At 50.8% G+C, this 21,085-nt stretch overlaps 1 protein-coding gene across 1 annotated transcript; it reads left to right on the plus strand.

Annotated features, from left to right (window-relative positions):
* Positions 1-14,576: 14,576 nt before the first annotated feature.
* IL1RN (interleukin 1 receptor antagonist) lies at positions 14,577-20,644 on the plus strand. The gene is made up of 4 exons (XM_059942651.1): positions 14,577-14,692; positions 16,694-16,782; positions 17,918-18,030; positions 19,298-20,644. Exons 1-4 carry the CDS (start codon positions 14,577-14,579, stop codon positions 19,511-19,513), a joined length of 534 nt encoding a protein of 177 aa, XP_059798634.1. The 3' UTR covers positions 19,514-20,644.
* The last annotated feature ends 441 nt before the right edge of the window (positions 20,645-21,085 follow it).

The raw sequence follows: 21,085 nt of genomic DNA on the forward strand, positions 1-21,085 counted from the left end.
GAGGAAACTGCTGTCATTCTGGGCTATAGGAAGCCCTCTTTTCTGTGCCCCTTTTTCCTTATCCTGGGGTTTCTTTCTGTGCTAAGGGCTTGAAATCCTAGCTTCCACAGCCTGCAACTTTCTCTGATCAACCATATCAGGTGCCCTAACTTATGAACCCCGGAAAGGGCCTCAGACCAATCCCAAAATTAAAGAAACAGATCTTGCTGCAAGAGACAAAGGCTTTCACTCCCTTCCACCATTTGAGCTTCTGGGTCGAAACAGGTTCAAGTGCTGGCCAACCTGTGACGCTCCCAGCATCCCCTCCACAATGACTCCTGTGGCTTTGGAGCAAGCTCTTCACCGGGCAGCAGGCACTCAGGTGTGCTGCGGATCCCTTAGAGCCCGTATCCTGCATGTGTAGTAAGAATGCCATCTTCTATTTGTATAGGACTTAGCGGTTCCTAAAGCACACCCGCAAATCCAGTCTTGTTTTTAATTGGTCTTGGCAACAATGCAATGAGGGAAGTAAAAAGTAGGTCAAGTGTTATGATCCCCATTTTAGAGCTGGGAAAATCGAACCCTAGAAAGGAATAAAGGCTTGTCTGGGAACAGTCCGTGGGTGAATGAGAAGTTAAGGATTTTGGAACTGAGGTTTCCTGACTGGATGTGCTGATCAAGCACATCTAGTGCTTGATTCGTGAAGGAGGTGTTTGGATAGTTAAGCAGCCTCCGAGTCAAACAGCTCCGTCCCTCAGTTTCCTCACCTGTAAAATAAAGAGAATAGTTATACATTCTAAAGACTGTTGTGAAAATTCAGTGACAGAGTTCATATGATAGCATGACAGATGTCATTAGTCATTGCCACTGTAGTAGATGCTGGGGGGTGCTACCCAGATCACCACCCTCACCAGCCCCATTGAGAATGGGCCACAGCCGTAGAGGTCACCTCTCCTTTCCAAGGGAAATGACCAGTAAAGGTGGGGACATAAAGGCTTGACTCCCTTCCCAGGGCCACCCTAGCTCCAGATTTTCTAGGGGATGGGTGGAGGCCTGTGTGACCGCATTGCAGTTCAGCTTTTCTTTCGGCTTAGTTCCTTCTTTCTTCACACCATACAGGTGTGGATTCTGAGTTAACTCCCCAGTGAATGCCTGCATGTTAATCTCCATTGCCTGCTAGATTCTGTGCACACATATAAAGACCACCCTCTGTCAGTCAGGCATGAACCACAAAGAGGAGTGAATTTGCAATGGAACCATCCACACAAAGCCCTCTTTCTGGAGTAGCAGAGAGGCTGGTCTGGCTTAGGTGTGCACCCTGTGTCCTTGCAACAGACCAAGACAGGCAAGCCCTCCTGAGATCCAAGTCCATAACCCTGGCCCCCAGCGCTGGGATCCAGTCAGCCAGGGTAGCCTCTAGGTGTGGGGCAAGCCCAGACTCTGGACCGTTCTGTTCTTGGGCATAGGCTTCTTTCCCCAATGATGCAATACTTTGTAACAGACCACAGGTCAATTGCACGTTCCTGTTACCCACCAAGCAGTGGCTTGTAGCTCAGTCTCTCCAGGAATTCTGATGTATCGCAAGACTCTGTGGTTGAAATGCATCTACTTTCCCCATGAAAACCCCTGGTCTCAGAAAAGGAAGCATTCTCAGGTGACTAACATGTGGGTCAGGGCTTCCCAGGGTCCAGTCACCCTGAGACATGAAACAAACAACAGAGGTACACTTTAGCTCAGGTTGTTTTTCTTTGGGAGGGTGAGGTGGGGTAAGATAACTACCATCAACTCCCCAACTCCTCCTCCCCCAGATAAGTGTACCATGTAAAAGGGAAAATGCAAATTGAAAAGTTGCTAGCCTTTCCCCCACTTCCAACCTGATTGTTACCCCAAGTCTCCCCTGTTGGAAGATCTGCAGCCCCCAGTTCTGCCAAAGTCCAGAGCCCTTGATGGGGTAGATGGACAAGGGTCTGGATGCCAGGGCCCCCATCACCCTGTAGGCTCCTCCCATTGCTTTTCCCCTTGAACTCTACATTTTGGCTCTGATGACTTATAATTGCCTGAAGCCCCCAGCAGTGCTTTCTCTCCCTTTGGGGCCTCTGTCCCATCCTCCTCCCTTACCTGTCCCATCTCCCTCCTGCGACCCCACCCCCAAGCCTGATTGGGGTGCCCCTGTTTGGAGGGAGCCACCAAGCCCTGTGCTTCCTTTATCCATGCACACATCACCCCGTGATGTCCTTTCTCTGGACGTGTGAAGACTGAGTCCCGTGAGGATGAGGACACGCCCACCTCACTCACCTCTGTGCCCTCAGGGTCTAACGTAGCACCTGGTGGGGGTGGGTGGGGAGTGAATCTTCTTGGAGCAAATGTGCTTTAGGTTTTGATTGTTGGTTGGTGTTGCAGGGACCAGCCCACCTTGAACTAGCTGCTGGGAAAGCACCCAGAACTGCTCCTCTTCCTTCAGACAGAGCTTGGACCACCCCAGGAGGATGCAGCTGGTTCTGACTCCTGTCCTGTGCCCGATGCAGTGTGGCCGAGGACGGGGTGAGATGGCTGGAGTGAGAAAAGGAGGAGCAGCTTGCCAACACGAGGCAGCGTGCCCGGCAGACAAACCTCAGACGACACTACTAAAGCATGGGCTCACCCAGGAGCTTGTGCACCGGATGGACCGTACAGATGCAGGAAATGATTCTTCCCATCATCCACCTGTGCCTTCCTGGACTGTCCCTTCTGGAATTTCATGTTGGTTGACTGCTCAGTTTCCTTACGTGCTGTTTGTTGGCTTTTAGGGGATTATTTAATTTAAGGCTTCGGCTGCAGGAGACAGGACACGCTTGAGCTAGCTTCAGCTGTGATGGGGAGTTTGTTTCGGCTGTGATGGGGAGTTTGTGAGACAGGACACAGCAGCAGGAAGTACAGGATCCCGTGAGAGATCCTAAATGGGAACACTAAGGTTATGAGATATGGAGGCATCATCGTCTATCAGCTGAAGGCCACTGTCTCCTCTCCTCTGCGTCTCTCTGTCTGTCTGCTCCATTCTTTTCTCCCATAGAATCTGCTTCTCTCTCTGTACATCTGCCGAGAGCGGCCCCTTCTAGAGCTGATGGATTCCGAAGTCTTGGGGTTTGAGAGCAACTACACGTGGCCTGGCCTCTCTGCTTTTTACTTCCTTATTCCTGGCAGTGGGTTAGTTTGAAGCAGTTGGCCTCACACGTCCAATCAGCTATGGCCTGGGGACAGAGTCAGGACGTTGAAGGTGACTGTCCCCGTGTGTTGGGATGCAGATGATGGGGGTAGTTCCCAGAAGAGGGGATCATGGGTTAAGCAGAGTCGGCATGTCTTGACCTTGACGGATGTGAACTTGTGTGTTTCAGTGTGTGATCACTTATGAATGTTATGCTCGGGAGTCTCGTTTATCTGTAGTGATGTATGTGTGTGTGTGTCAGAGAGAGAGAGGCACCGTGTCCACGCGTGGTGGCTTCCTATCCATTCTTTGTATCATTTCTCCACGTTGCAGATCCTGTGCTATGGGTCAGGGACACAGCGGAGAACAAAGCAGACACAGTCCTTGCGGTGACCTGCCAGGGGGGTGGGCGTTGCACGGAGTATCACACAAATGAGTGTCTGAGCTGAGGTCTTCAGGGAGAGGCTGGTAGACTAGTCAGCAGATCAGGGGAGGGGAGGCAGTACCATGCAGGGAACAAGCAATGCCAAGGTCCTGAGGTCGGGGGAAGAGGTGAATTTGAGGAATCAAAAGCAGGCCTGTGGGGCTGCAGTTCAGAGGACAAGGGGGTTGTTTTGCAAGCTCAGCCCAGACCTGGTGGCGTAGACTCTTAGGGATGCTGTAAGGGCTTTCGGGTTTATCTAAGACCATGGAAAATGGCTCAAGGGTTTACAATCCTCAGAATTGTAAAACTGACGCCATCTCTTCTCACAACTCAAGGTCAGTGTCGTGGCCTCATGTCCCTAGAACGGCAGGAACCAGATCGGCCCCTGGGTGTTGCTCTCCTGGCTGCAGTGGAGGGAATCCCCCCCACCCCTTCTTAGTCTTTCCACGGCACCAGGGGCCCTGCCTTGAGCCCGGCTAGTGGCCCAGACTTCTGTTTCCACATTATGACTTCCCTTTAGGACCCTGGGGTCTCTCCTGCCAGGAGACATCACCTGCGACCGTCTGAATCCAAGATAGGGGTTCTAATGATGTCCAGCCTCAATATCTCACTCCCCCACCCTACCCCGCTGCCCTTCTTCCTTGTGCAGGGGGCTGGCCCAAGGCAGGTCAGTCACTGCCACTGAGGTTCTTCAGAAGCACCCCGACCTCCATGGCCAAGGGGCGCAAGCCACCAGGAATCCCCAAATTCCCAAATGCCAGCTCTTCTCGCAGCTGCCAGTCTTCCACCTCTGGGACATTCGGCTCCAGGCTTCCAAGGGGCTCTGCGTGCTCAAGGCCAGGCTCTGATCCCTCAGAGTTTTGCAGATTTGGAACAGTGCTGGCAGGTCTGGAGAGGAGAGTTCTGGAGTTGGGCCAGGCCCTGGGGGGTTAGAGGTGCCCACAAGTGGTCCTCCCACCCTGGATGTGCCCCGTGTCAGGGAAGCCCCAGCCTCTGCTCTGATCCACATGCCATCCCCGGGCCCTGATAGGTAGCTCAGTTTACCATGTCCTTACTGACCCCAGGCCAGGCCAGGCCCCTGGTTCCCCAGGGGAGACATCAGACCCATAGCCTGCGAGACTCTAGCTCATACTTAAGTGATGCTTCCTGTGTCCTGAGCACGTTTATTAGCTCAGTCCTCACAACCCCTCTGCAAGGGGTGGCCACGGTCTTCCCCTCATTTTCCAGATGTTCCCAGAATCCCACAGATAGAGTTCATGAGGCCAGGGATCTGAATCTGCAGGCGCCAGAGTCCGTCTCCCAGAGCGGCCCTCCTGATGTCATAAGAGACACGCACCACTCCAGGTTGCCCCAAGGCCCGACTTTCCAGGTTTACAAAATTGAGTTCCTGATTCTTTAGCAAGAAAACATTTCTCTACAAAAGCTGCTTCAAAAATTCCCAGCCCCGGCTCAGAGGCCCTGGCATTCTAGGTGGTGAGGCCGGGCTTCAGAGAGCAGGAAGTGAGACCCTGTGGGAAGTCCCTGTGGTTGGGACACCAGGATGGGGCCCTGCCCTGCTCCAGCACCCTGCACCTCTCGGCCTGGCTTCAGACCCCATCCTGAATGATGGACACTTCCTCAAGCCACCGGCCTGTCGTTCCCTGACAGAGGCGCGAAGGTGACAGGATTAGGATGGGGGCAGCAGCTAGGCTGGCCTCCCCTTCACCTGCGCCCTATGGCATTGCCTACAGCAAGGTCCTGCTTCAATGCGCACAATTTATAAAGCATTCTAGAGTCTGCCCATCATTCCTTCTTCCAGCCAGCCCCTCCGCTATGGCAGGGCAGGGAGTGACCGCCCCCTCTGCAGTTACCAGCATGAGGGCCTGGAGAACGAAAGGGACACATCCAGAGTCATGCAGCTGCAGACCTGGGGATGAGACCCAGGACTTGGGGCCTGGCGGGAAAACCCTGCCGCTGTTCCCATGCATCGACCTGGGTGGTTTTAAAGATTGCTGAGTTGTCTGCTCGCTGCTGGCAGGGTCCAGGGCATGAAGCAAGTGAGCAGGTCAGCTCTGAATGGCAAAGAGGAAGAGAGGGTTGAGAACACAGAATCTTCCAGAGAAGGTGGGGAGAGAGGATGTGACCTCGAAGACAGCCTCATGCCAGGGTTGGGCATGGGACCTGAGGGTAACTGGAGGAGGGGACGCGTACTCTCTGCTCCCTAAGCCAAGCCCCAACCGTATGGGCCACAATCCAACCATGAGGATCCCACCTGAGGGCCTTTGTGTTTGCTGTTCCTCCACCTGGAACACTCTTCCCCTTCCTTAATCATTCAGAGCTCAGCTCAAATATCACCTCAGAAAGACTTCCCCTGACCACTTTCCCTAAAATCGTACCCACCCCACGTCCCTTGAAAACCTCACGTTTCTTCTTTCCCCTCTAGCACTTACTGCCATATGAAGTTAGTTTGTTTACTTGTTTCTTGTCTGCCTTCCCCATTAGAACATCAGGGGCCTTCTGTGGCTTTCCCCCGAGGCCCAGAAAAGAACCTGGCACACAGGGTTAAGTCCACCCACGTTATCTGGATGAAGGCGTGCATGCAGGCACCAGCTGACGGTCGTTGGGTTTGGGTGGGCACAAAGGTCCAGCCCCACTAAGCCAGCTCAGCCCCTCCCACGTGACCTCCAGCTTTATGCAGGTAAGAACCAGTTTGACTTCTGTTAGCCTGAGTCACCCTTCCGGAAGCTGAGCTTGCCCACCTCCTTGCGGTGGCCAGCCCTGCGTGGGTATGTGAGAAGGCAGGCTGGGGCTTCTCCTCTCATCCTCCTCAGGGAATCAAGAAGGAGGGAGCAGCTCTGTCCTGGGAGGTGCTGGTGGCACAGGAGGGGTCTGGCCTCTCATCCTTCCTGTGCCAGGGCTCGATCTGGAGCCAGAGGCTGGAAGACCTTGGAACACCTCTTCTTCTACCAGGCCCTCCCCGTGGGTTTAGGTAAGTTCCTTCCACTCCTATTTTTCCATCTGAAACATGGGAATGAAAAGTATCTGCCAAATGCTCTCAGACTCTGAAGAGTGAGCTTCAAGGGGAATGTCAAGGGCATGGAGCTCCAGGCTTGTCTGGGAGACCTGGCCACTGTACAGACAGCAGCCTCCATGGACAGACCATGCAGATGCTCTGAGGCAGGGGCTGAGAGCCCCGTGCGTGCTGGGTGAGCAGGTGAACCGAGGAAGCATGGCTGCTGTGCAAAGAATCCTGAAGCCCTTGGAGTCACTTGGTCATTTCCCACTGTTGATAGAGATGTGGAAAATTGGAGAAATGTTTCTGTAAAAAGAGAGAAAGAACAGTGTGAGCTAAATGAGAAATACTAATAGAATCTGGTCCTCAACCATAGATCTGAGGGGTAATAGGGAAGGGTAGGGACTGTGGAGAATTAGGGGTTGTCACCAGTCAGTTCCACAGGTGGGTTTTTCCATGAGAATGCAGGCCCAAGTGGCCAGAATTTCTCATTTTTCTTCTTTTTTTTTCCCCCCGCACCATGCGGCATGTGGGATCTTAGTTCCCCAACCAGAGATGGGACCTGCGCCCCCTGCAGTGGAAGCGCAGAGTCTTAACCACTGGACCGCCAGGGAAGTCCCAGAACTTCTCATTTTTCAAAAAGAATCAGATATTCTGATTTTGTGATGTGTAGCATTCTGATTAAACAAAACTACAAAGTGAGAAAATAAAATATTTAATCTATGAGTTACTGGTTTGCAACCTCTGGTTAAGTAAGATACATGAGGGGCAGAGAAAAGATCTTAAGGTTGGTGGTCTGAAGGTCCAGTTTTTAATTCTAAGTTGGCCTCTAATGGGTAGATTATTTCTCCTATCTAGGTCTCACTTTCCTCAATGTCAAGAGGAGGCTGGCAAACTCGGGGTTTCAAGGACACAGTAATAACTAATACTTCCACAGTGCTTACTACAAGCTGGGTATTCTGCTGAACTATTTACATGGTTTACTTCATTTAATTCTCACAATAACCATATGAGGAAGGACTATTATGGTTCACATTTTCAGAAGAGGAAACTGGGGCATAGATGGTTAAATAATTTGCCAAAGGCCAGACAGCCAGTATAAGGGGAGGAGCTGGGCTTGACAGCAGACAGTCTGTCTCCAAACCACTGGATATGCTCTAGGGGTAAGGAGATCAAATGAGATCAGGGAGCGAGAAATGCTTTGTAAACCACAGCAGTGATTCCAGGAGCAGCAAACCTTCGCCCTTCCCCCAGTGGGTGTAACAGTCTCCAGTGGGGTGTGTTAAACTGTTAACCCATGGTCTTATGTATTTTTCAAATGTGTAAGGGAAGATGAAACTCTCAGAACCAGACAGTGATATGCTGTGAAGGAATCACTATACTTATAAAAGGTTCATTCCAAAATATTTTAAGCTGGCACATAGTAGGTGCTAAATAAAGTGTATAACTTGAACTGGATTGAATTCAGGAGACAATTGCATGTAAGTCCAGTGAAGACACCATGTCTCCTGGGAGGAGGAACCACATTCTCCATCTAATGCCAGGAACATGGGTGGTACCACTGACGCCAACCAGAGAACGGAGATCTGAGAAGAGAGAACCCAGTGAGATTCATGGTTTGACAGAAGAGCTGGGAAAGTGAGGACAGAGACAGGATGAAGATAGAACCACTCTGTGTGTATTCTGCATTACCCTGGACAAGCCATTTACCTCACTGGACCTCTGTTTCCTCTCTACACTGCTGACTTTATAGCTAATGGGTGTGAAGAAGGGGGAGGAGGTGAAGAAGTAACAATGAAAAGGTAAATCCTTTCTACGCCCTAAGTTTGAAAACAATTTTAAGCTACTGAATGTTGACCATATCTTGATTACATAGTTGGGGGAAATTAAATATGAATGGCTTAATTAAAAATTAACTTGATTAGAATGAGAGTGATTGATCAATATTATATCTGCTATAGTCTCTTTTCTTGAGTGGAAGACTTACTAAGGTTTTGGGGTCCTCTGGTGTGCTTTACCTATATGTCTATTCATCTAATAAAATGGACAACATCTCTGCTACTAGGCTAATTGGCAAGGTACAATGATTGATAGTTAATTGTGCCTGTAATTTGCAGCACTAGTCATGAGGTGGTGCCAATACCTTCTAAGGGTTTGTATGATAAGGCAATCATCTGTTTTCCAGGGACAGAGGGGTTTCCTACGATGCAGGGCTTTCAGTATTAAAACCAAGAAAATCCTGGAAAAACTAGGGCAATTGGCCACCCTAGTCCCTAACAAGGTAAAGAGGTTCCTCTTTAACCTATGTAAGGTCTTAGAATCATCTTTTCTTTACTGGCAAAAAACCTCCTAAAATTTCCAAACAGTTATAGAATAAATCATTGCTCTGTAAGATGTGAGTTCAAACCAAAAGGAACAGCATAAGAACAAATATAATTCTTGTTTCTGTGCAATGAAGCAGAGAAGAAAAAATGTCACCTGCCTCTCTGGCAGGACTGCAGTGTAGGAAGAACTGGATTCAAATCCTGGCTCAGCCAGGATCTGGGGCAAGTGATTTAATCTTTCTGAGCCTCGATTTCTTATTCTACAAAGTGAGTATAAGTATATCCCCATCTTGAGACTGGGGGTACATATACCTGCCTTGCACAGCCATATGAGGACTAAATAAGGTCTGTATGAAAGCGTACGACACAGAGGCCGAAACACTGCAGGCAAGAGACAGAATAGTCCCCTCCCCCAAGTCCCTGTCCTTCCCCTTCTCCTACTGCCTGCAGAGAAGCTGCCTTACAAAGCTAATCAATCATCAAAGCCCAGAAGGCAAGAGTAAACATGTACCTTGGAAAAACATAAGATAACTAGGTAAATAATGGCTTTCAATGCAGATCCATATCAAACCCAGAAACTGCTGGAACAAAGATCATCTTGGAAAACTCTGAACCTCAGAAAGGGTTCACAGTGAGTTTACCATTTACATCTGGGAGGAGAGCAAGCGTCTTGTATAGCAGCAATCAATCACACTTGGCTTTATACACAGTCTCCTGATGTTGACCAGCCAGGACAGTCAACTCGGTCATTCTGATGGCTGCAGCTTGGTGGGCAGAGATGCCCAGGAGAACAGCTGTCTCCAAACCTGACCTGCTGCTGTAGGGAGCTTCTAATAAACTAACAGATTTGGTTAAAATTGACTTGGCTGGCAGGGCAGGGTAGGTGGAGATTGACAAAGAGAAGACAGCAGATTATACTATGGGAGCCTGTAATTCTCATCCTTTTTCCTCCTCTTTGTATTAATATATTTACTCATCTCTTGGAGAGAGTAACGGGAGCCTTCGTGCCATTATCTTAGTCAAAATTTACAGAGTTTGGACAATAGCACTGCCTGTATTGTGTGGGTATGTGCTGTAACACTCAGGCATCCAAGAATTGGCTGAAGATTCTGAATATGAGATTTAGCCATTACAATGTAAGGTGCACACCTGTCCGCCCAAGCCTGTTGCTTAGGTGTTTCCCAAGGACACTTGGATGACAACAAATGCAGCTCCAGGAGGCACAGCTGGAAATGCACCAAGATTCATTGATGTTTTCTGATAAACGGGATTTATTGGTAGGGATTGTTTCTTGGGAGGGGGATGGGACCTGTGGGGTGAGCCATTTGGGCTGAGGAGGAGGAAATTTGGAGTTGGGAAAAGTGGGGACAATTTCTCTCTAGAAAGACGAAAGAGGACTCAAATCTCCCTGTCCCCTCAGGGTGCTGGAGCCAGGAAGAGCCCGTCTCTTCCCAACTTCGCACTCAGTGATGGGGGTGGCTTGAAATCATCCGTGGTGGGCGTATCTACACCAGAGAAATTGGCAAATGCTACAAGTCAGAACTCCTTTTGGAGATCCCACTGTCAACATCCACTGCCAAGATCAGGGTTACACCACTGCCCTGCTTTCAGGTTCAATCACCCCAAAACTCCGTCCAAGTCTAATCCATCTGGCCGCTGTTCCCAGGATGGTCTTAATAAAACAAATATGATAGTGTCACCCTCTGATTCAAGTTTCTTTTAGATAAATGCCCTGCTCCTTGAAGTGGAATTAAAGGCCCCTCCTTCCCTGGTTCTTGCTCAACTTTTCAATCACATCTTTGGGCAGACTCATGGGGCTCGGGGGCGGGGGAAGATGCAGTTTGTATTTTATCTCCCACTGAGTAGGAAGGGCCCCCCCCCCACCAGACAACCCAGGTTTGGGCTGGGACCCTGGAGCGTGAGAAGTAGACAGAAATGGATTTCCCGAAGCCCAGTTCTGACTCATCTCAAGCCCTGTTTGGGTGAAGTCACCTGGGGCTGCCGTGCTCCTGGCCTCAGTGCCCAGAGGAGGCAAAAGTGAATTGTCTCTGGGTACATACAACATCATCCAGAGTCTCAAATCATCCCTACAGGTTTTGCTACACAGTGTCCAGCAGTTAATAACAAGTAATCAGGCATAGGCAAGGCAATGTGTGTACCAGAGAAAAACAGACAATAGAAGGAGACCCAGTGGGGATTCAAATAATGGAGTCAACAGGGGCAGCCTTTGTAAGAACCCTGAATGAATAATAGGATCAAGGGTGTAAAGGACAAGATTGCAACTTTTGGCAGAGAACTAGAAACTCTACAAAAAAGGAAGCAAGTGGAAATCCTAGAACTGAAAGATGCCAATAACTGAAATTGAGAAAGAGCTCGCATGTATTGAACACTTCCTATGTGGGGAGACTGCTGTGAACACTTTACTGGCATCAACAATGAAGGTTCACCCATGTGGTTTCCACGGAGTCTGTCTCGTGTCACTCTTAGGACCCGGACTTAGCCTGGCTGTCCTGTTACCCTTTAAGTGGGTTTTAGTCATTTCTGTTGTCACCGGTGTCTAGCAGGGCAGGGCTCGGCACGTAGCAGGCACCAGTATAGCTGTGATGCCTGGTGCCCGGGGAAAGTACAGGGTGCTGATTGGGAAGCAGAGTTCACTCCATGGCGTGGTCATTAACCTTAATTCGGGAAGCAGAGTGAGTACTAGAAGGGAGAATACGTTTAGTCAGAGATGCCCTGTGGGTGGGCAAACATCACAGGGACACCGACTGATTTGATGAGACGGAGCCAAGAGTGGAATTGTGGCCAGAAGCATGAGGAAAGGAAGGGGGATTCTCCTCCCCACTTACTTCCTCCCCTGCCCCCTCCCGTTTCCCCCCCACCCCGCCACAGGAGTGACTCCCTCCCCTTTGGAGTCAAGCAGCCTTGCTGGAAATGTTGGCGGGGATCAGGGCATTGTGACTGTCCCCTTCCACTTTACCTGGGGTGATGAATCAGACATCATAACTCCCTACTGTTTGAGTAGTTTCTATGTGCCAAGGTCAGGGCTAAGTACATCACGTGCAATGTCTCCATCCTCAAAGCAACCCGTAACAAGGCTTCCTTCTATTATTAGTCCCATCTAATGGATAATGAAACTGAGACCTGGAGAGCTCTGGCACGTTGCCTGGGTGGCCCAGCTCGTAACTGACACAGGAGGATGCAGCCCCAAGTCGGCCTGATTACATAGCCTGGCCCCAGGGACTCCCGCCCCCATGCCCAGAAAGACTTGTCAGGCCACAGAAGGAAAAGGATACAGATCTAGGAGACGGGGTTGGGGGGAACCCAGGGCCGCTGCTCTCAGGGAGAAACCTGTCTCTTAGAATTTGGGCTGGGAAAGGAGGAACATTTACCCAGGCACTGCAGTGTGGGCAGGACATTGACCCCTTGGTCTCACCTTGGCAAGTCACTGCTCTTCTTCAATATGTAAGGACAATTTTTTTTTTTTTTTTTTTTTTTTTGCCGTGCCTCATGGCATACGGGATCTTAGTTTCCTGACCAGGGATCTAACCCGTGCCCCCTGGAGTGGAAGCCCAGAGCCCTAACCACTGGACTAACAGGGAATTCCCTTTAAGGACAATTTTTGAGTGATGCTGATTTAACAATCGAGGAGTACTTCAGAAGTAGCCTAAGAAAGACAAGTAGGAGAGAACTTATCCTGGGAGGTGGCAAGCTGCCTTCTTCCCTTACAGCAGGTGTGATGACCAAGGTATGCACCCGATGATTCGTAAGTGTTCCAGAAATTATAAACCCCAATTCAGCAAATACTGGAAGTGGCAAATAACCAAGCAGGTTCATACACATCTCCTCCTTTAGCCAGCCCCCCAAAAAAACAAACAAAAACAATCAACCCCCCGACACAGCCCTCAAAGGTAGACATTATTTCTTACATGTGTTTCAAAGGTGAGTAGGAGCCCTCAAGGTCGCATAGCTTGTGAGAACAGAGCAGGGGATGTGCCTACGTGCCGTTTTGTCCTACTCAGGGAGGCGACAATTTTTGCAGAAATGTTTCATTTGCTCTGGAAGAGGAGCTCATAAAAGATCTGAGAAATTCATTCGCAAACTTCCTCTTTAAAACATTTTTTTATCGAGGTATAATTGACATATTACATTACGTGAGTTTCAGATGTACAACATACTTATACAATTATTTTTTTGCTTGTGATGAAAACTTTTAAGACCCACTCTCTTAGTAACTTTCAAATATGCAGTGCACCCTACCTCTCTGATGGATTGTACCCTCATTTGGACACAGCCTCTGATTGGTTGGTTGAAAATAAAGTCAGACTCCTCAAGATCTGCTGCTGTAATAGGAGACCCCTGGGTGGGAGTCAGGAGACCTGGATTTCTGGCTACACCTTTGCCATGGTTGAGCTGTGTGACCTTGGGCAGGTGCCCTCCCCTCTCTGGGTCTTTCTGGGTCTTCTTCAGAAACAGTGCTGGAGTGAGGTACGATGATGCTGAGTGCCCATCCGGTTCTCAGAGGCTACAGTCTGCGCTTCTGCACTAGCGTTACATTCTCCTACCATTTAGATCATGTAGGACTCGCTTCACCTCTTTTCTGTCCATAAACAGGAATATACTTTCTTTTCTCCTAACTGTCTAGAATGTAGTAAGAAAGGAAGTTAATGTTTCTTAGTGCCCACTATGAGCCGGGAACTTTTGCCTTCCAACCAACCTTCCTTCCTCCCTTCCTTCCTTCCTCCCTTCCTTCCTTCCTTCTGTCCCTGTACCTATGAGAATGACATAATCGACCTCATTCTGAGTGTGAGGAGAGAGAAACAGAGACCCAAATAAGTGACCTGTTCCAGGTCACACAGGTGGCAAACGCCAAGTGCTAGAGGTAGATTTTGGATTCATTTCCGTCCCATGCTGAGTTCAACCCCATTTTCCCGAGACCGTAACTTCAAAGACGTCGATAACAGGAATAGGGTTGGTTTCAAAGCCCCTCTCAGGAAGTTTACTCTAAAGCGAGAGGCAGCAAACTTCAGGCCAAATCCAGCCACCACCTGTCTTTTGTAAATAAAGTTGTATTGGAACACAATTAAATTAGCTTGTTGGTTTACGGATTGTCTAAGGCTGCTTTTCAGCTACGACAGCCGAGTTGAGTAATAATGACGTACGGCCCCGCAAATTCTAAAATGTTTGCTAGTTGGTCCTTGACAGAATGTTTGCCAGCCCCTGGTCCAGAGTGCAGCAAGGTTGTCCCTCAGAACACAGAGTGGCCTGAGTCTGTCACGTGTGCTGGGAGCCCTGCCACTTGATTTCTTAGGAAAGGGGGACATTTCTACTCAAATCTGTTTTTTCAAAGTCTCAGGATACCTGTCGGGCAGATGAGGGGCTTTGGCTTTCAGTGGGCTCTTCTTCCCAGGAACTCGGTGAAGGGGAAATAAAAATCTCAATTTTGGGGAAATTGCACAGAGGAAAAGGGGAGGGAATGGGTTACAACATCCCATTGCGACACTCGGCAGGGCTGAAAGTGACAACAGCAAGGTTTCTCGTTTTGAAAATGTGAGGGCGTTTCCGTTTCTCACAGTGGGACAGAGTGGCCGCAGCCTGGTCTGGGTGAGCGACAATTTTCTTTATAAGCAGCTTCTCTGGGTCTGAAATGGCAATCTCCCATTGCCTCGTGGTCACAGGATGGAAGTCTGCAGGTGTCACTACGGTTACCTAATCTCTCTCCTCCTTTTCCTGTTCCATTCAGAGACAGCCTGCTACCCCCTGGGAAAGAGACCCTGCGAGATGCAAGCCTTCAGGTAAGGCCGACCCAGCGGAGGTGGGGCTGGGCGGGTAGAAAATGGAGACAGAACAGAGCCGTTTGTGGCTGCCAGGCTTCAATGAGGTTTGGGCTGGAAAGGGATGCTCGCTATTCAAGTAAGAGGCTGCCACATCCGTGGTCTTCGGAACTTGTATTTCAAAATATCCCAAATGTGCAAAGCTTGGCTGGAGACCTGGCTGACTTCCCCAGAGACCCTGGCAGCTTGGTGACAGACACGTGCCCAGGAGCCATGCTGGGGTTTGGGCCTGGCGGAGCATGCCGGGCAAAGAGGCAGAGAGGGGCGCTGTGGGCAGGGCACAGCCCAGAGTTCCAGACTGATTGTTAACAGTGCCTGTCTGTGTTGATACATCAGAGGGTCCCGCTCCCCTGGGACCTCAGTTTCCCCATCCGTGACATGGGGTTAACGTTAACCCTGCCTGCCTTACAGGGTTGATGTGAAGGTCAAATGCACAGATAACAGTGTGACGATGTTTCATGAGCAGTAAAGTGCCTGGAACCGATTACGATCGTTAAAAATTGGGTCAGGGACTTTGTGAGATGTCATCATCCCTGGCTGTCAAAATAGCAGGCTGTGATGCTGATAAAAACAGAACACTGTCTGAGTGTGGCCTCTGGGCTATGATGTCCCAGGACATGTCAGGGTGATCTCATCCTCCAACTCTGAGTTTCTCTCGCCTGAGGCTACAGGCTGGGACTCTGCATGCCTGTGTGTGTCCCAGAGAAGTCCCTCCCCCAGGGGTCTGCCTCTGTCTCCTCCCATAGGCTGGGAGCTCCAGGAGATGCTCCAGGGATGTTTAATCCCTTCAGATGGGATTCAGCTCATCCAGGAACTAAGAATTATCACAAAAGGTCAAATGCTCACTCGTGCCAGGAATTTTACAGTTTGCCCGACCCCTTCTCATTGAGCTCAGGGGTCCTCACAGCCACCTGCTGAGGTGGGTGTTGCTAGCCCCCTTTCACAGGTGAGGAGATGAAGCACAGGTCCAAGGTCATGCTGGTGGGCGGCAGGGAGTGGAGGGTCCGTGTCGCGTCTGGGGCTCTGTTTACTGCAACTCACCGCTGCAAGCCCTGCTCTCAGCTGGACGGGTCCTTCACCAAGAAGAATAAACTGGAAGCCAGAAACAGGCCAGGGGGTGAGCTGGAGGGGAAGCTGACTTGTCCCTGGGGACAGCGGCCCCTGCCAGACCCAGAACAGGCCACTGGCCAATAGAGGACAGGCTCTGGAGACAGACCTCCACGGTCTAAGGCTTGGAGGGAGTTAGCTGCAAGGGGCTCTGACCCTCGAAACTTCTAACCCTGTGCCGTGGGAGCCACTAGTCTTGGATGACTTAAAATTTACATTTAAATTCATAAAAAGAGAAGAAAATTTAAAAATCAGATCCTTGGTCGCACTACGTTTCAAGAGCTCAATAGCTGCATGCGGCTGGTGGCTACCATATTGGATGGTGCAGGCATAGAACATTTCTGCACCCAGGAAGTTCTGCTGATGGTGTTACTCTAGAGCCTGCTTTGCTGAAGTAGAAGGTGGTTGCCCTGGGAAACTGAGGATGAGGAGAAAGGCAAGGAGAGGGGTAGAACGCAGGTGCACGGCTCACCAGCGGTGGGAGTTGGGCCTGTCTCTTTTTTTTTTTCATATTCAAAATATATTTCTTATTTAAAATATTTTTAAGTTGTTATTTATTTTATTTTTTGTCGAATATTTTATTTTATTTTATTTTTAAAATTTTTATTGGAGTATAGTTGATTTACAATGTTGTGTTAGTTTCAGGTGTACAGCAAAGTGAATCAGTTATACCTATACATATATCCACCCTTCTAACCAGTGTTGAGCTCAGTCTCCCACATCCATGATATGGGTGTGTTAAATTCTACACCCCGGGCAGAAAGTTGGACGCAGATTCAGCAAAGTCTGGGGAACACAGGAAGGGACTGGGCACATAGAAGCTGTCCACTACAGCTAGGTCCTTCTGCTTTTCAGAATCTGGGATGTCAACCAGAAGACCTTCTACCTGAGAAATAACCAGCTAGTCGCTGGATACTTGCAAGGACCGAATACTAAATTGGAAGGTCAGTGGTTGCAAGGAAGGCCAATGTGATGTGGGCACTGGTCCCATTGCCTGGGGTCTGCAGCACTGTGGCCCAACCTTGGGAACTTTAGGTGTGATGTCCTAAACCCTGCTGGTTCTTTGTGGCCGAATTTGAAGCTGGAGAGGCCTGGCCACTGAAGGACACGTACAAGGACAGCCTCAAGAAGGCAGAGAGGGGCAGAGTCTAGGTTGGGAACCACCACCTACAGGCACCATGGTCCCAGGGCCACACCTGCGGGGCAGGGAGGGAGGGCCCAGAAGGCAAGATCAGCCCTTTCCTTCCTCTGGTGCCTAGGAAGCCCCCGTGTTCCTGTGTGATCAAACTCTCACTCCCACCCAAAAGTAATACACCATCAACAAGGCTAGGTTATGTCCCTTAATCATGGACACCACATTTAGTCGTTTTGCAGATCCATGTCAAACTGGATGAACTTGAACAAGTTTCGCCCACTCTGTTCCTCACTTTTCTCTTTAGTAAAAGAAGAGCAGTTGGATGATGGGACGTGGGATTCTTTCAGCACCAGCCCTCTAGGATCTTTTCACGTCCCTGTTGGCTGGCTTGGTGTCGTAGGATGGCATTAGCCCCATCCCCTTGTTCTCTGCCCCCGTCTCACTCTTAAAGGGTGTGAGACCCACCTTTCCTGTCCTTTTGGTAATTCTCCTAATGAGAACTCTAAAGACAGAGAGGCTGAGATGTTCACTCCCTCACGAGGGCATGGAGACCACCGAGGGGAAGAGGCGGCTTCAGAGTCACCCAGGCTTCTGTGGACCAAGCCCCCGGAGCCCCACTCATGACCTCGTGTGCTGTTTTCCCTGCCCATGGGCAGTACACCTGTTGACCTAGAGCGCAGGGGGCCTGGGGAAGGGAGGGAAGGCTAGAAATCACCAGGAGCAGACTCTAGGTGCCTTGGACCTTGAGGAGTAGCTAGCTAGTGTGCTTGGTTTGATCTTCTGTTTGGATGCAGACCAGGAAGGGGGGGCCTCGCTGTCCTTCTGACCTTGGGGTTTTACTTAAGGGGCTGGAAGGATCCCCAGGGAGAGTCCAGCCTGCTGTGTCTTCGTCATCTATGCCTCCTCTTCTCTACAACCTGAACTTCCCCTTTGTTCTTCCCCAGAGAAGATAGATGTGGTGCCCATCGAGCCCCATGCTATGTTCCTGGGGATCCATGGGGGGAAGCTGTGCCTGGCCTGTGTCAAGTCTGGTAATGAGATCAAGCTCGGGTTGGAGGTAAGGACCCATCTCAGATGAACAGCCACCCCAAACTCGGGGGCTTAAAACAAGCACAGTATGTTCTTCCTCATGATTCTGGGGGTTGACTAGGATCAGCTGGGCTGTTCTGTGCCACATGCTGTAGCTGGGGTCCCTCCTCCGGCCACGTTCAACAGGGAACCTGGCTGGGCCTCCTCCTCCAGGCTGTCTTCCCACGGGGTCTCTCTGAGTTCAGTTGCCAGCTTGAGCTTCCTTATAACATGAGTGCTTGCTTCCAAGAGGGATTACTCCAAAAAGACAAGCCTCAAGGTGCAAGCGCTTATTAAACTTTTGCTTGTATCATACCACTAATGTCCCATTAACCAAAGTCAGTCATGTGGCTAAGCCTAGCCTCAACGAGGGAGGGGACTACCAGGGTGTGGACACCAGGAGGCATGGCTCCTTTAGGGACCTCGATCTCTGTATGCTGCTCTCTTGCCCAAGGGTCCCCAACCCACTTGGACTTGCCCTCTTTCAGTAAAGCCAACCTCTGGGACCATTCTCTTCCAACCCTTATCTACTCAAACCCATGAGCTGGCATCCCATCCAAGACCCTGTACTCCCGTGCAATATTTCTTTTATTTTTGCGGGGTGTGGGGGGGTCCATGCCGTGCGGCTTGCAGGATCTCAGTTCCCGGACCTGGGATTGAACCCGAGCCATGGCAGTGAAAGCCCGGACTCCTAACCATTAGGGCAGCAGGGAACTCCCTGTGCAATATCAATGGGCTACCAGTCCTGGGAAAAGAGGACTTTGTATCAGGGGATTGCTGGACAAAATCTTAACTCAAATTGTGAGTGGCCGTAACTATGGCACTGTCCCTTCTGTCCCCTAGTGGACAGACACTTGATTGGAGCGGGGCTGCCTGCTCTGTGTGGAGTAGGAGTGACCACGATAATGTGTGTAACGTCTCGCACGGACTGCGGTACCCTGCCCACCTTCTCCACTCCCCCCTCTCGGAGGTGCAAACGCGACAGACAGCCAGCCTCCACAGGCCTTGGCCTCTGCTGATGGTGCCATGTGTTTAACCAAACCTATTGGCCGAGGGCTGGAGTGAGCAGATTTCCCCAAACCAAGGCGTAACCATGGGACAGCCTCCTTGTGTCACAGGACCCGGGACACTCGGTGTCCTGCCACGGTCTTCGGGCCAGCATTTGTCCGTGGGCAATCGTGGGGCCGGGTCCTGGGGGCTGGGCTACAGGGACCCCACTGTTCCTTGGCTTCACCTGCCCCTCCCCTGGCCTCCAGCCGGTGAACATCACTGACCTGAGCAGGAACAACGAGGAGGACAAGCGCTTCGCCTTCATCCGCTCCGACAGCGGGCCCACCACCAGCTTCGAGTCGGCCGCCTGCCCCGGCTGGTTCCTCTGTACAGCGCTGGAGACCGACCAGCCCGTGGGCCTCACCAATGCGCCTCAGGATGCTGTCCAGGTCACCAAGTTCTACTTCCAGCAGGACCAGTAGTGGTGGCGTTCAGCCTCCCCTGCCCCCGCTCCCAGCACATCCATGACTCCAGAGATGCCACTCCCTCCCGCCCGGGGGGGCTCCCGGTGGTGATTGCAGCGCTCAGCGGGGCGGCCTTGGCCGGGGTTGGGGGGGAACCCTCAGAAGGAGGTCCAGGAGCCCTGGGAACAGCTTCCTCTACTCACCCAGCCTCCACGAGGCCTCCGCCAGGTCTTTCTAAAGTGCAGATGGAATCACGGCCCCCGCTCGAAGCCCTCAGGGTCAAGTCCAGGCCCCCAGGCCAGCCCTGGCTCCTCCTCCCCCCTCACCTCACTTCCTGGCCCCAGACCCCGAAGGCCGCTGGCTGACCTCCCCCCAGGGGGCTCCCATTCCTCTTTTTGCAAACTGGTGCTGCTCCAGGGGCAAGAGTTTTAGGCTCTGTGGCAGAATGGAAAATAAGGGTTTCCTGGTATTTTTTTTTTAATTAAGCCAACTTTGAGAGAGAGTCCTTTATTTGGAGATGATGTCCTTTCTGGAAGGGGGTAGAAGATTAAAATATCCCCTTGTTTAGGAAATGATGGTGAAAGGAGGTGATAGCTTTTTCTCTTTGTCTTTCTTGTTTTTGTGATGCCCTGACCTGTAAAAGTGAAAAGTTAGTGGACTAGGTTGGTCCCCTAGTTTTTTTCTTTCTGGAATGTTCCTAGAAGTCTAGACGCACCCCACCACCCCCACCCCGGCCCAGGCCCCGAGCGCCCTGTCCACTGCAGACCTCCTGCAGCTGCCTGCAGCGCTGTCCCCTTCCCTGCCCTCCCATCAAAATCCCCCAGCTCCCAAGACACAGCACAAATGTGGCTTCTCCGGACCTCCCGGGAGGAATGAATCGCTCCTCGACCATGTTAGCACTTCCGACACCCTGAGACTTGTTTGGAAGATGTTGTGCCTCTGTCTGTCTCCCCACCATCCTGTGAGCCCCTGAGAGCAGGGACCTTGACCTCCCCCCATGTCTTAGGTCTCTGCAGGGCCAAGCACATGGCCTGGCCCTCAGTAGGTGCCCTCAGTGAACGTGTGTTGTATGTGTTGAGTGGAAAGTTTCCTACTCCCTGTGACTTGAGCTTTGTTTTACAATAAAACCTTGAAAACTTGAAAACTTTGCTGGCTGTGTCCGTGGCCTTGCCGGGCTTGGGGCAAAGAGAACTGGAAAACGGGGGTGGGGTGAAGTGTCGAGCGACAGGCCTTTCAAACCCTGGGGCCGGACCTGCATGGCTCTCCTCTGAGTCCTTTCCTCCTTGGGCCTCGCTGTCCTCGAATAACAGGAGAGCAAATCTCTCTGCCAGGAAAGTGTGCAGCACCATCGTGCACAATAGCCTCCAGCTGGAAACAACCCAAACCCCCAGCCCAGAAGAGTGAACACGTAAACCGTGTACGTTCATACATACAAGGTAATGCTCGACAGCGAAGAGAATGGATAAACCACAGCTGGCTGCAGCCACAAGACGGATGGATCTTACAAACATCTTGTGGGCTTCAAGAATCCCAAAAGCATGCATAGAGCACGATTCCAGTTACATACAGTTCAAAACAGGCGGATGGAAC

The sequence above is a fragment of the Balaenoptera ricei genome, chromosome 13 (genome assembly GCF_028023285.1).
Source record: "Balaenoptera ricei isolate mBalRic1 chromosome 13, mBalRic1.hap2, whole genome shotgun sequence".
NCBI lineage: Eukaryota > Metazoa > Chordata > Mammalia > Artiodactyla > Balaenopteridae > Balaenoptera > Balaenoptera ricei.

Bases quoted from the DNA above. Each gene is read 5' to 3' on its own strand.
- IL1RN (XM_059942651.1), top strand. From the start codon at position 14,577: ATGGAAGTCTGCAGGTGTCACTACGGTTACCTAATCTCTCTCCTCCTT. The intron at 14,693-16,693 runs GTAAGGCCGACC...TCTGCTTTTCAG, and splicing joins TGCGAGATGCAAGCCTTCAG to AATCTGGGATGTCAACCAGA. The intron at 16,783-17,917 runs GTCAGTGGTTGC...GTTCTTCCCCAG, and splicing joins ACCGAATACTAAATTGGAAG to AGAAGATAGATGTGGTGCCC.